A 15,640-nucleotide genomic window follows, 5' to 3' on the forward strand; every position below is an offset into this window, starting at 1 on the left:
TACATAATAAATAAAATTATCAGGAATTTTATATTACAATTACCAAATTTCATTTTACAGAATTGGGAAAGTTTTTGAATGAAAAATTTTTGCAAATTTTTTGCTTGAAAACGATCTAAAATATAACGTTTGAGCCTTGAGTCTAGGTCTCCTTTAAAAAAATCATAAAAATGATATAATATCTTTTAAAATGATTTAGCTGTAGTTTTATTTAAATTTCACTCATTTTACTTATGAAAGGCTATTTTACATTAAATTTCTTTATTTTTTAAGATGTATGGAAAAATAACTCATTCGTAATTCGTTATCCACTTAAATGCATTTTTTCCAATTAAATTTATTCGTCTGCGAAAACGTGGCGTTAATAAGGCAAATTTGATTTGCAGCAGCTTTTGAAAACCTAACTTGCTGGTCCATAAAACGTCAAGAGTGAGCGATGCTGCGTCGGCTAATAACGCCCCGAATTGACGACGTTAAGTCGGTCTCGGCTGTTTGATGGGCCCATAAAGCGACGCGTTACATTGTCTTGACAAGCAGCAGGATGCGTGTAAACCGTGAAGACGTACGCAGACGTCGTTTTATTACCCCTTGGTAACACCCCTCGTTTTGCTAATTATTCATCATGAGCTGCATTGTTTCAAAGACATAAAATGCGTAATTTATAATTATCAAAAAGTTTCCTGCATCTTCTGTTGAATTTGTTATTCCCATACTAGGCATTTAATTTAATAATTTTTATTTTAAGCTAATAGCTTTTTCTAAAAGACGTCATAGATATTTAAAAATAAATTCAAGGAAATTAGCAAAATTCATTATTTTATAGATAGTTCCAATAACTATACAAATACTTAGTATTGAATTTTAATTGTTGTATTTTTGTAGATCAAAAGGATACCCAAATTAAAATATTTATTGTAACACACAAGTTCAATATTTTTGTAATTTATTTCTATGTTTTTGTTGTTGTTATAAATATATATGAAAATTAGACAATTAATCTATAAAGCAAGTTGCTATCAGAGTCTAATCGCACGGTGTTTTATCCAGAGTGGCAGCTCGTTTATATTCATTAAAATTTCACAAGCTCCGAAACTTTGCAGCGCAAATTGAAGGTATCGCCAAAGTGGCCGTGCAAAAGTTAAAAGCCGGCGGCCGAAATGATTACCGGCCCGAGGCACATCATCTTTATGGCGATTAACTTAACTATTCGGCGCTAAAACCGAGCCGCAGTCTGCCTTCCCCTCGTTAAAGTTATTACACCTTTAAGGGTGGGCTCTTTGGCTTCTGGTTTCCCAGAGCGAGAGCGAGAGACAAAGAGCACTCACTTAAATAATAGCGGCAAAGTTGCAGCCAGAAGCTACTCCCGGGGGTGGGTGAGACGCAGGAGGGGTGGATAGATCGGCACAGAGAGATGAGAAAATCGAATCAGGCGCGGCTGGGCTTGGTGCGCTGCATTAAGGGAGTTAGGATGACTGCGTGTGTGTCGCCTTCACCTTTTAAACGTCACCCGGCAAAGTGATCAGTCAGAATGGGGGGCGCAAAGACAGAGATATACTTTGAAGTTTTCATTATACCGCACATTTTCTGATTTAAGGAAAATTTCAACAGAGAATTGTGAAATTTTAAAAGGTCCCTTTGATAAAAATTATTATGAAAGGAAATTATAAATTTTATTTGAAGGATTTCAATATAAAAATCTCTATTTCTAAACTATTTGGTAGCACATCTTATTAAACACATTTTTTCCACTGACAATGAAACTTACATTAAAACGCTATTCTTTTGATCATTATAAAAATTTGACAATGAATTCATTTCAATTGTTGATTTTGCTTTAAATACGATCATGTTTATGAGAAAAAACTATTGGATCCTTAACTGTCTTTATTAAACTTAATTAGACCATAATATCAAACAAGTTGTATATTCTTAAGAGAAAAGGATTCTATTTTTACGAATTTTATTTTTTTTATTTTCATTAATTCTTTGCCCTCATTGTCAGTATCCACTACGTGAGCCTCTCTTCCGCGATATAGAGGACGAAAGAAGAAAAGGAAGGGCCTTTACCTAATGAAGAGAACATTGTGCCAAAGAGACAGCGAGACAAATGGCAGGCAGGGTGAGATAAGGGATCAGAGCTAGCGACGCAGCAGCTCCCTTTTGGTGCTTCAGCTCGCCAGTCGCGCTAACTTCATTATATCTGGCTTCAATTAACTAAATTTCATTGCGGAAAGGCTTAATTTATTAAAAGGCAGACATTCAAGCGCCGCTGCTGTTAGTTAGATTAATGGAAGGAAAAGAGCAGCCAGTGGAAAAAAGACAAGGAAAATTGTCTAAAGCGTTAATGGCAAAAAAGGGAAAAGTTCTTAAAAGTGTTTCAACTTTTTGGTACAGCTTCTCAGTTAAATAATTGAATAAGAAGAAATTTTCTTTCCATCCGAAGGTTTGCCCTTAAACAATTAGTCAAAATACTTATAAAATTAATCAAAATGAGATGATTTCCTTCAGTAATAACAGAAACTTAATCAACAAACTTTTAACCAACTTTATTAAATTTATCTTCGTAAACAAAAAAAAATCAAATACTTGAAATGTGCTAAAATCAAGAGCAGAAACTGCTGGAGTTGAATAAATGGAATAAAATTTGTATTATTGGTGGAAGCAGGGGCTGCTGAGATTAATTAAGCGAATGCCACACACATGCAAATCGTCTGGGTGGCTGCGTGGTAATTAACAATCGGCACATATAATCCCGGCGACTTTACATGCTGCTGGAAATAAAAGCGACGGAATGGGTATAAATCTGCTAGCACGTTCGAGCGAGCAGCGAGGCAGAGGCACGTACGTTTTATATATTGTGTATTGGTATTTTACATGCAAGTCGCTTTGGCGAACATGAGCATTTGCTATTGTTTATGTGGCGCAGTCCGCCTCCCTACAAGAAATACCCATTAACGCGCGCGCTATCTGGTGTGTGTGTGTTGTACGCCTCGGCCATCGGCAGGTAATTAAAAGGGCCGTGTTTCTTTATAAGACGCGCTGGCTGCTCTTTCCAATATGTAAAGCCCAACAGAGATAATACGCCTCGCCGCGCAACATCAGATCCGCAGCTCGATAAAAAAAAAAACGCCGTGTGTCTTGCCAGAGAGAGTAAATAAATGGTCGCCAGCTCCTTCAAAAAGTGTTTGTCTTTCGCCGCGATTGGCTTCAAAGGGAACTAAATTTAGCGCTTTTTTAAATAAAGGAAAACATAATTAAATTGAAGTCTATTTTTACTTCAAAAAAATTAGAACAATTTGGAAAATATAATTTGAGGATTTTTCAAATAATATTTTTTATTTAAAAATCTATGGAACTGACATGAGTTAATAAGAACGCTATTATAATTAAAAAGCGGACCTGAGCTTGAAAATTATGTTGGCAAATGAAACAAAAATTCACAGTTGATAAGGTAAGGTCGCAATCAACTTAAATTTATAAGAAAGGGTTGATATCGAAGTGCGAAAATCTATGATTGGCCGAATGTATAGTTGCAAAAAATTTAGTGCCCCCGCCATACTTCAAGACTTTCATTATTTGAGCTTCTGGGCTATTTCCTATTTCAACACATTTATATCATCCATAATTTCCTTAATTTTAATTTAATGAATAATATTTGAGGGGGAAATTTTCATTTTTCAAAGTTAGAAATTAATTTATAACTGACCTCCACTTCGTCCGCCTGTTCTGAAACCAAGTCTTGACCTGGGCGTCAGTCATTTTCAGCGTTTTGGCCAGGGCGGCCCTTTCGGCCGAGGCCAGGTACTTTTGCTTGTGGAATCGCTTCTCGAGCTCGGCGATCTGCAGTCTGGTGAACGAGGTGCGCGGCTTCTTTCTCTTCGGCGGCGTCCGGTTCTGGTACGGGTGACCGATCCGCCGAGTTATGGGGAATGTCGCTGAAACAGAAAAGAGACAAAAGGTCAAAACTCTTCCATTACAACGCCAATTCAAAAGTTAGTTTGTAAAATATCAAATTTATTTTAAATGAAACTTTCAAATTTATCTTTAAAAATTGTTATAAATAATTATCTTTTTACATAGTAATTAATTTATTTTTCCGGTATTATTTTTCTAGATTATGTGGGCAACATATTAAGTATTCAAAGAATTTAAATAAAACCCAAACAGTTACACAATAGGTTTACTTTTATTTTGAATTCCCGCCGCAGATTGATCCTTTCTTCATCCACACGTCCTATAAAGACCTCTTTTATAAATTTATCAAGTTCCTTTCCGTCTTCAGGTTTGGTAGTTAATTCGAGTGTCTATTATCAAGACCTTCTTAAGGCGGTTTCGTGCAGCGTGTGCTCTGCTGCTCTTATAGCGAACAAATAAAAAAGAGCTGCCGCGGCTCGATCGAGAGACGTGCTACGTGGCGACAGATCACTTTTCGTTTTATGGACCGCAGCAAAGTGTTTCCTGATAACCCTGATGGCTCAAACACGAGCAATCATTAGGCGCCTGCTTTTAAAGGGTCCTCTCAATAAAGAGCGCGTCTCTCTTTTCGGCACGATAACAACAATAAATTATTACGCACTAAACTGACCCCGAACCGTTTTTACTTACTTTAAAGTCACTGTGACGGACAGACGAGCATAAAAACTTAACTAAGTAGGTATTTCTTGTGGAGGAAAGAAATAAAAATCTGAGTCGTCGTGGCTTACCCAATCTGATTGAAAATCGCCTTTTTATGACGGTTTGAAAGTGAGTTGGACTATTATTGTGTAAATTGCGTGCGTTCATAAATTACTTTGCATTAAACACCAATAAAATATTAAAAAAAATGCTCAGTTAATCTAGCAGAATAAATTAAATCTTTTGTATTATTACTTTGGCTACACAAATCCAAACTTCAATTAGTAATTTATTATTAACTTTCAAGTTGATAATGTAATTTTGTATTATTTTTATCCAACAAAATATATACAATAAATGCATCAATGAAAAGGTTATAATGAATTTAAAATTTATAAAAATTATTTATTCTGCATTTTAAATTCATAGAGTAGAATATATTTAAAAAAAGGCATAAATCTATACTTTTAAGATTTTTTCTTTTCAAATCACTAAGCCTTTTAACGACTCTTTATTGTCATGATTAAATCAAGTCTGTTCAACATTAGGAGCCATTTTTGGCAATTATTGGGGAAAAATTGTTGTAAAGAAATTTATTTGAAAAGAGTATTTTTTTTATGAACTAGAAAGTGAAGAAAATCCTCCTCATTAATATTTGCTTTATTAATTTCTACTGTACTTAAGATTTTATGTTGCTTAATCATAATAGTTTGGATGAAAAAATTTTTATCGCCTATATATTATTAATTTGAAAATAAAATAGAGCTCACTGAAACTAAAATATGACAAACATTGATGGTAAAGAAGTTTGCAAATACTGCAAATCATTTTTCTAATTTTACCGCAATTATAATTATAAAATGTAAAATATTACATCAAATATGACCGCCTTAAATCATAATTTGAATGTAAAATTATTAAATAACCATTTTTAGCATGCTTAGAATCCAATTATTAGGAAATGATTTTGGAAAGAAACAAAATCCTCAAATAGGTTCCTGTTTCACACAAATATCACTTTTTCTTCAGCCACGATCAAATATTAATTTCTTCGATTTGTAATTTTAATCCTTGCTTTGTTTTTCTTTTCTTATTAGCTATTAAAAATAAAATAATTATTTCCATTCCTCATTCTTTTACTCATTGTCAGCCAGTGTCTTTTCCGAGTTCGCATGTCTGCTTGTCATTAGCACTAATTCGCTTTTATAGACGACCATAAGGAAAGTAGTGCCCCCCTAAAAAGAAGAGACAGTCAGTCAACTATAGCGCGCAGCCGGATGGAATATAAAGTATGGCTCCCCTCGCGCCGCGTCCTCCTATTAACAGAAGAAAACTGTTTGAGCTCTCGTCTGTAACAAGCGCGAGTGTAATTACTCTCTTTCCCCGGCCCCCCTGCTCCATAATAAGTGCTCTGCTGTTTATGTTCTGTATATTCAGCGTGGCTCCTCCTCCTTTATTATACACACACGCCAAACAAAACACAATAAAAGTAGCTGGCGAGAGCAGCCAGCGAGCGAGACCGGCGTGATAAATGATCGCGATGACGCCATCAGTACCCACTTTCATCGCTCAGCAAACTGGAGCAAAATGGAGGATTTAGTTCGAGACTTAAGTCTCGTCGTAAACTTTAAAATTTTAGAATTAAATATATTAATTGGTTCTGTATAAAAAAAATAGTGACTTTGTTTTACAGTTAAATTAAATACAAATTTATGTCAATCCTTTATTTAAGAATTTTTTAAATTTTATATTAAAAAAAAATTGAACACTAAACTGCAACAAATTAGGAAAAATATTGTTTTTTGGAAGATTTTTAGGAACTAAAGTTCAGGTGAAAGAATTAGTATTAAATAAGTGTTTTTGGTCGATTTTTTTCTTATTAAGATTTAATTTCTTAATTTTTTAGAAGTTTCATTGTTTGGAAATTTCACCTAATGAAGAGGCGAAATTAAAGTTGTTAATAAATTATGCCTGCAACGATTTTAATTGTTGGTGCTGATTGTTCCCCAACTCTGGTTTTAACTAGCAAAACGAGTCCATCTAAGAAACCTGCATTCCTTCTTTTATTTTAAATTATATATTATGTTCTTTAAATTGTTTAAAACTTAAAAAGGTCTATTGGAAACTGGAAACATGTTTTAGAAAAATTATTATCTTGATCTCCTAATATTTTTTTTTTTAAATCTAATTTCGTTAATCTTACTAAACATTTCTTCTATACTTAATAATAAACAGTTTTTTTACTTAAAAAAAGAAAATTTAAGTATTAAATGCTCTCATATTCCGTTCTGAGATCATTCATAAATAAGACCTCCCGTTTACCGCCAAATTACACACACGCCTATTTGAAATTCAAAGTCCCAAATCGAACAATGGCAATAATAATTTAAATCAATTAGTCGTTGAGTAGTATTGAACCAATTTTGGGCAGATCCCACTTGCCGCTCCACCCTGTGGCAGCATATTATGCAGGATTACGTCAACTCAGTCAGCCCATGGGGCAATTATGAACGAGATGCCTCTCGTTTATGTATAACTGTGAGCCGCGTTTTCAGTATAATGACTAAAACACACAGGCCGGTGTAATAATAGTAAAATAATCTGTGCTTTCGAAAGTCATGCGGCGGGCGGCGTTAGAGGCTGTTTGTAATAATTACACACGTGTTTAACACACACAGGGACACTCATGCGGCAGGGCAAGTGAGGCCAATTTATAAAATAATATACGTAGATAAATTGTGTTTCATTATAATTGGCCGTTATTGCCGCGCTGAGTGAGAGGTGCATATTATTTTAACGCTCACACATATGTACTCATTCACTCTGCGCTGGTGAGTGGCAATTTCACTGCGCACATTGGGTTTCGTATTAGGAGTAATAAGGTGTGATTTTAATGCGCTACAAATGTGTTCACAGCTTGCAAGCGATAAATTTTACTCAGTCATTTGTAACAAGTTACAATGAAATTACTTGAAATGTTTCAAAATTTTCAGCAAACCAATCAAATTTTATCATTTTTTTTTATAAATTTAATTTTTTATAGCGTTCAATTTCCCTTATTTTGTACAACAATCACTTTTCTCTTGAAAAATTAAAAAAAAAAATGAATTTTTTATTATGCGATTTTAATATCTGAAAAGTTTCAGAAAATAAAAATGTGCATAATGTATTTTGTTGTCTATAACTTTTCCAACTGCATTAATAACAGCATTTAAATTTTATTTCAATTCAATTCTTCTAAAATTATCCGAGATTTATCTCAAGGTGGTGTTAAATATAGAGAAATTTTTCCATCTCTGCGGCAAAATGTGATGATTTGGTGTGAAAAGCAAGGCCGAGATGAGCGCGCACGTATCGAAGGGGTCGGTGCAAATCTTTTCCGAGGGCGGAATCGAGTGGTGTGGCGGGGCAAGAAGTGGCTTCTTCATCCCTTCGGCCGCATCTGGCCAACCCCAAATGGTCCTGGCGGGACCCGCCGGGCTCTGCTAGTCTGTTGTCTGCTGTCAGATCCACTTTGCGACGTTTAACTTCGGCGTTGCCTTAAAGAAGAAGAAGCAGCCCGGCGAAATTCGCTGCTCTTCTTTTTTTTATTTTAAGCGGCAAGTTATTTCCCCTGAGGTGTGTGCGGCAAAAACATCTGAGGCCTGCCTAGGATGGATATCATTCATACGACACGTGGGATTTACCAAATCCAATTTAACACTTTTCATATATAAAAAAGCGGCAACCCCCTCGCAACCCCCCGCACACACACCAACTTTTTTTTTCTCTCGGTATAACAAAAATGAGACGCCCGTAAAACGGCCGCTTAAATATTCATGAGCAATAATGCAGATGTGAGAGAGTGAGCCAGCCAAAAACGCCGCCACCGCCTGCTCTGATATTTATACACGCAGAAGAGCAGAGTACACGTCTTTCGTCCCATTAAATTCTGCTCGATGGATTTGCCCGCGCGCCATGACGAAATGTGCATCAAAAGTTTCATACGCATAAGTGGATGGGTAATAAAAAACTTCTAAAAAGGCTGGAAATTTAGAAAAGCATTTAACTTTAAATTAAAGAGGACAGTTCCCAACTTTCTATTCGTTATTTAATAAATTTTAATTAAAAAAAAATTGAATATTTTACAGTGATACTAAATTTTGTATTATATTTTAAAAACTCTGCCGTCATGTTTTTAAGAAGCATCAGAAATTCAGCTGAATAAAATGCTTTATGTGTTAAAATTATCTAAGTCTTATTGGGCCAAAAGACCAAAATTTTTCGAAAATTTTTAGCAAAAAAGCGGTTTCAGCTGAATCTGATGAACCGCTTTGAATTTTTCAGTCACATTTACACAAAGTCATTGAGCTATAACAAAATATTAATTTAAATAATATTTAAAAAATAATGTTATAAATGCTTCAATCTTGAAAGAAGTTTTAATTTAATTTTTGTAATGCAATTCCAGGCAATTATCCAGGAAACATTTAATGTCATGAGACCTAAATCCAGATACCATTTAACCTTTTGCGAATTTTCATCCTCTTCCAACCGTGCACATTTTCATATAAATAAGCGCGTGCTTGCAAATAAATTCGGTCGGCGCAGATGCACAAATCTCTCCCGCTCTGAATTTATCGAGACGGGCGGGCGCATAAAATTTTCATGAATATAAACACACGCGGCAGTGAATGGTTTTTACTTTGCTTGCAAGCCAGGCTTAATAAATTTGAATATATCCGCCCGCAGAGTAAAAGTTTCTTGGAGTTTGAGCGTCGTTTCTGTGCCGACCCTCGAGCAGAAGAGTTATTGTGACCCAACGGCCGCTGGCTCGGATGCAAAATTTATGTATTATAGTGCTGCCGGTACATACCCTCATATCAAACTAATAAATTTTTCCAAAGTCCAGAGCAGAGAAACGGGAGGCTAATAAAGTTGGACAAAATTTATCTTTGGACTTCTGTTTCATTTGGTAATAAACTAAATTTTACATTTTTCGCTTCAATAATGAAGGAAAAATTTGGAAAAATACAATTTCAAAGAATAATTATAAGCAAGTTTTGCACTTAAGATTCATATGACCATTATTCTAATCAAAAATGAAAGCTTATTTAAGTAAAAATGTAGCTGTTTATTGTGTTTATTATTTTATTTCACACACAAATATAAGCTTCCAATTTATGTTAAAATTTTTTTCCATTTTTCTTTGAATAATCTTAAATGCAGGAGCAAAACGCTTTAATTCCCTGGACGTGCTGGGGCTGCAATATTTCGTGGCTGCGAATTCCGAGCCGGAAAGAAGAGCCACCAGAGAATAAAGGAAGAAATTGGCCGGCGCGTGAATTATTCAGCGGGCTGTTTTGTGTTTGAGTGCATTTTGCGAGCGGCCATAAAGGCTGTTGGTCTTTTTGTTCGAGGTTTTACTATTCATTAAACGTGTTGCTGTTTTACGGCCGCAACTTGAGGCGCAATATCTTATAAATTTAAAAGACTGCTCTCCCTCTTTTTGTAACTCGCGGCCGTTTTGGCGCAGAATTTTCATAACTCGCGCCATTTTACAGACGCATGAATTATCAATGATCCGCAGCTCCATTCTTTTATCGCCGGCAGCACACAAAAACCACCCTTGTTGGCAAGCCCGAAAGGGATTTGTGCGGTTTCCAGAGAGAAAGAACAAGACTAGTGAAAGAAGAAAGGGCGGAAAAGGCTGACGAAAGGGACGCAGATTTTGATGTGCCGAAAGACGCTTCGAGAAGAAAAGCCTTTTGGATAAAGTTGATTTAATTTGTAAATTTGAAGAAAAAAATTGGAAGGGATGAGAAATTTAAAAAGTTACTCTGTATAAAAAAAACTCAATTTAGAGGATTAGGGGGTTGAAATTCGATTTAATTTCAATTTCATGTTGAGACCTACTCTGGACCTGAATTTAAAAGTTCCCCAATTTATATGGAATCGATTGTTTGAATTAAAATCCCAGTGCTGAAAATTAAATAAAATCTATATTGAAACTTTTTGAAGGACTTAATTTTGTATTAAATAATTAAGAAATTAATAAATAAACATAAATTGACAGAAATTATATAAACATAATCTTATTATTATTAAAAAAAAAAATAAGTTAAAAATTTACTTGTTATGCATATTATACAGTTAAATTATAATCTCTAGAGCTGCTCTGTGAGGCTTTAAGCGAATTGAATCGATTTGGCCATCAACTTGAAAACGCGTTAGGCTGCACTGCGCGTGCTAATCGGGATCTCGGTCTCTCTCATTGAAACAGCCCTCTGCCTGCTGGCGGGTTAATGCGTGCTGCATAATTAATTAATAGCCTCTCTCTGTCCCTCTCTGCGAATTCAGAGAAGGATATAGACACTGGAATATTCATTGGCCGACTGCTCATTTGCGATGCAGCAGCCCTTTCAGCCCTCGATTGGCGCAGAGAAGGAGAAACACATGGCGCAAAATTAGTTTTCATGCTAATTAATGTAATTACGACTGCAACCTTATGAATTTTAGATTTAAAATCTGAAATAAATGCTAATTTATTTTGATTGAAAATTGCTTCTTTTGTAAAACTTAATGTCTTCGATTTTTTATTTCAAATAATTTTAATTTTTGTATATGTTTTTCAGGTTGAAGGGTGTACGTCAAAACTGTAAGTATTTTATTTTAATTATATCAACACGTGTGACACTTTTTTTTTCCAACCTTAATGCAGAGCCTCACAAAGGATCTCGTTTCTCAAAGGCCAATTATTTTCGACCGCGTTTCATTTTTTTTAATTCATTAGACGCGCGAGAGAGCCATTAATTTTGATCCACCGGAGAAATTATTTTGTATTTTCCTTCCTGGTGGACAAAATCACACTCTCCGTGCTTTTCCTGCTTCTTCAGTAGCAGTTTGTAATAATGAGAGAGTGAGGCTTTGCTGCGGTTTTATTGCACCCAGCTTCTGAGAACGTTAAAACAATTAAGACAAATAGCCTCTCGACGGTGCAGTGCGCGTAAATTATCAATTTTCTTCGAAAGTGCCGTAAAAGTCGATGGAAAAAGTTCAAAATATACGCACTTGTACAAACAAAACTCGTGATAATATTTTTGCGTGTGAAATGAGATCTAAAAAACACATTAATTTGTCAACGGATAATTGGAAGGAAAATATAGCATGCTGAATTTTTTCAACCTGTCGGCACTTGTTTATTTTCCAGATTTTACGAGCCAGCTGTTGAAATGTGGGTTAGTTGTGTTTAATCTAATTGATTTTTTTGTGCCGCTTTTTGTTGCCGAATTGCCGGACATGCCGTGCACGTGGCCGGCTGTAAAGATCCGTATCTCTGGTTTTCCGATTATACTTAAATACATAGGTTTCTTCAGCTTAATTACATTATTTTCGAAAAACGTGGGAAAAACCATGTTTGAGAAATAATTTTTCTAAATTGAAATTGTAACATATAAAATAATAATTTCGTCCAGTGCATAACAGCGATAATTTTTTTAATTGGGGTATTTTCCCTTCTAGACGGTTCTTTTGCCCTTTCTTATCTTTATGTCTTTTTTATCTCATACGTCAAGACTATAAGGAAAGGTCAGTCACTTCCTGTAAAATGTCGCCGTATCTTTTGCAACCCAAAACTTTACATTCAAATGGCAATGCTCGTCTTCCAAAACTTCCAACAATGAAAAAAGAAATCACCTTATCACATATTATAATTGCAAAAGGTAGACCGAGGGTGCTGTTATCTTTTGTGAAAAACAGAATGCCATATAACCTCCAACATGCTTTTTGTTGAGCAGAATTGTCAGGGCTCACACCAGACAACAAAACACAATAATTATTTAAATCAAAGTATTTATAGAGTAACTTCATTCAATTTAAAATAGATGCAACTAAAGGAAAACAATATACAATTAAAACTTTGAATGACATACAGATTTTAAAATTTGAAACAGGAAAAAAGAGTGCTAAATATAATTTATCTTAATTATGTGTACTGTTCGTTAAAAACTAATCAATTAAACTGCTATTTAAATTTTAACATTAAAAATTATTGATTTGTAATGAAAACAACTCTTTAATTATTTTAGATAAATATCTTATCTGAATCATTATTGCTATAAAATATGCAGTAAAGAGTAAAGAAAAAAAGTGGTTTTTCGACTAAATATCAACAATACACCAAATAAGATAATAAGAATTACAAAATCTATGCAAAGCATATATTTATCATGAAATTTTATTCATCCCTTCCATGCAATATAATTTAATTTATACTTTTACTCATAACTGAAAATTTGAAAATTCAAGTGCCATACAATTTTTTGCTAAAAATATTTTATTAAAACGAGAATCATGCTCTAATTAAAAAATTAATATCCAACCTGTTGGATGAAATTATTAAAGTTGAGCTTCAAGTAATAAGGTTTCGATTTCCATACTCGCAGGTTATGCGGACTATTTGGTGTGTAATAGAGGTCTGAGCGCTGCTTTTTGTGATTAATCAGATATATTAAAAAGCTTTTAAATGTCGCAACATGACGACCGTGCTCGAGTGTTAAGTGCCCGTTTGTTTGACTTGAGTGACTGAGTGAGTGAGCAGTCTCTTTAGCTCCTTATTATACATATACCTACCTTTAGTGCCACGATTTTATGTCTTTAATGGTGCGCGAGCATTAACGCGGCAACTCATTCATTTTCGAGTAAAAGTTTTGCCAAAACTTTTCAAGCTCAGGTGCTGCGCTTCCCACTGCGTTTCCGTTTTTTCGTGAATGATTATATTTTCGTTGCAATCTAAATAATTTTATAATAAAAGGAAAAGCATGCGGGTGTCTGACATATAAGTTTCAGTTTCCTTATTCACTGCAGTTTTCGGTCTAGACGATAAAATTTTAATCTTATTTGTTCGTATCAGATTCATTGAACACGATGGAAAAATTTTTAAAGGAAATTATTAAAATTGACAATTTATTTGTTAATTTATGTATAATTTATTTTTAATTTCAATTATTCTCATTGCAGAGATATTAAACAATTTAAAAAAATTGGGTTTATTGATTTGGCTGTTTCTTTTTATTTCTATAACAAGCTGCACATTAAATTCAATTTTTTAATTATAATCAAAAGGCCTCAGTGGCGTGGAGTGAAAAAGATTTATGTGGAAATTAATCACTTTGGATCAAATTACGTAATTAGCACACGCAATGCACACGTCTGTCTGCGCCGCTTTTTTGTGTTACAAAAAACAAACCAGCAGCACTCGTTGCCGCCGCGCTGCTTTTCAGCAAGCAAGTAAAATTTGTTTTTAGTGATTCTTATCTAGTTCGCGGGCAATCGCGTGTGAGCCGTTTACGATTATTTAAACGGGACGAAAGTGGTAAAAAAAAACCGAATCGCAGCGCAGACTTTCGCGTGCCGCGGATCAAATCAAAAATGTAATATAACAAAGTATGTGTGTTTTTTTTTATCCGAAAAATGAGAAATATATAAAGAGAGCAATGGCATTTCATTCGGCGTGTCCGGCCAGATTTTTTGTTGGATAAAGCAGTGCTCAATCTTTTTATCTGTCGTGACTCATTATGCTTAAAAAAGTCAACGACTTAATTTTTGGAAATTTACTCTGTAATAAAATTGTGTAATGAGGTTGAAAAAATAATACAAATGGCTTCATTATAATTTTATTCTCGTCAATCCGTAAATTATGTAAAATTTTTATTTATAAAGATTATTTTTACTTAAAAATTTAATGACCATTATTGAAAATAAAAATTAAATCCTTAATATCATAATAATGGAAGATAATTAATTAACTATTTTTTTCATAAGAAATGGTACTTTCCTTTTTAACGGAAGATTTATTTATTTTATTAATTTTTTTCTCTTTCCAGAAAAAATGAACCTGCGTTTGTTTCATTCGTTTTATTTCTAAGCAAAACTTTTTTTTTATCAATTTTCATGCATTTCCTGCCATTAAACAATCCCAAAAACGACTTCATAGTTAATTTGCGCAACCGATTCGTGTAACGCGATTAATTTTATTCTTTGAGGGTCGAAAATAGCTCTAACGCTCTCGTGCTCTGCCTTTGTCCCTCAACCGCTTATTTGTAGCAAAAGTCGAACCGAAAAAATAAATATTTTACAACACCCAACAAATAACGAGCGCGGCAGGCAAGCGCTCGTTAGGATTAATTATTGCTGCGTGGATGGTGTTCCCGGTACTCACTGGGCTACTGGGTAAAATCCACGCCGCGCGCGTTTATTTGTTTATTATTGGCCGCTCTTGGAATACAGGAAATAGGAAAGGCACGGTGAAAAATTATCGTCGAGCTTTTCATTTACACACACCTCTTTTTTAGAAGTTGTCATTTATTCTTTGGGTGAGTTCAATGCCAGATTTTTATCTCGCATAAGATGAAATCTATAGGAAATTTCAAATGAAATTGTAACAAAAACGTATTGCCCTGATTTAAGAGATTAAGCCCATTATTAAAACCTTTTTTTTTTTGCTATTATTATTAAAATCTACTTTTCTTTAAAGGATTCATTTATAAATTTTGTATAAATAAAAGTTTTTAATTCAAATAATTGTTTAAATTAATTCAATTGTTTTTTTTTACACAAAATTGGAAAGTGTTTATTTTTAAATTATTTTTTAAGTCTTGTATTATTTTTCATGATTCATTCTTAATTTTTTTTTATTACTCAGCTACCCAGATTTATCAGATTTTTCTTAACTAAAAGGATTTGGTTCTAGCCAAAGGCACTATTTTGCATCGTGGCATGACACGAGGCAAAACCGTTTCGGTTTTTTTTTCTGGCGATGCTGTTAACCCTTGAGCAGCGAAATTAAATGATGTGCGTGTTGGATTGCCTTGGCGTGGAGTTGAGGAGGAAAGAGGAGAAAATTTAAAAGGCTATTAGTCAATAGGAATGGGAAAACGTCGTCATTTAATATTTAATATCTATCGTATATAATCGGCGGAGAGCAGGAGCTCTTTTCTAGCCGTCCGCGGTAATAATCCCTGGTGGGTTGTTTTGAAACACAGACCGA

The 15,640-nt window shown here is 34.3% G+C and overlaps 2 protein-coding genes across 2 annotated transcripts in view; one reads left to right on the forward strand and one right to left on the reverse strand.

The window, feature by feature from the left end:
- LOC132205848 (homeobox protein Nkx-3.2-like) overlaps window positions 1–15,640 on the forward strand; it is a 182,434-nt gene that overhangs the window by 12,607 nt on the left and 154,187 nt on the right. Inside the window, exon 3 of the transcript XR_009442723.1 lies at window positions 11,229–11,251. The gene's annotated coding sequence lies outside the window, so the exon portion shown is untranslated. The remainder of the gene's footprint in view (window positions 1–11,228; window positions 11,252–15,640) is intronic.
- Window positions 1–15,640, reverse strand: part of LOC132205847 (T-cell leukemia homeobox protein 3) — a 28,388-nt gene that overhangs the window by 7,066 nt on the left and 5,682 nt on the right. The window contains exon 2 of the mRNA XM_059635172.1: window positions 3,707–3,935. Within this exon, the coding sequence (XP_059491155.1) occupies window positions 3,707–3,935 (229 nt within the window). The remainder of the gene's footprint in view (window positions 1–3,706; window positions 3,936–15,640) is intronic.

Source organism: Neocloeon triangulifer, unplaced genomic scaffold, assembly GCF_031216515.1.
Source record: "Neocloeon triangulifer isolate White Clay Creek 2 clone unplaced genomic scaffold, ASM3121651v1 ptg000003l, whole genome shotgun sequence".
NCBI lineage: Eukaryota > Metazoa > Arthropoda > Insecta > Ephemeroptera > Baetidae > Neocloeon > Neocloeon triangulifer.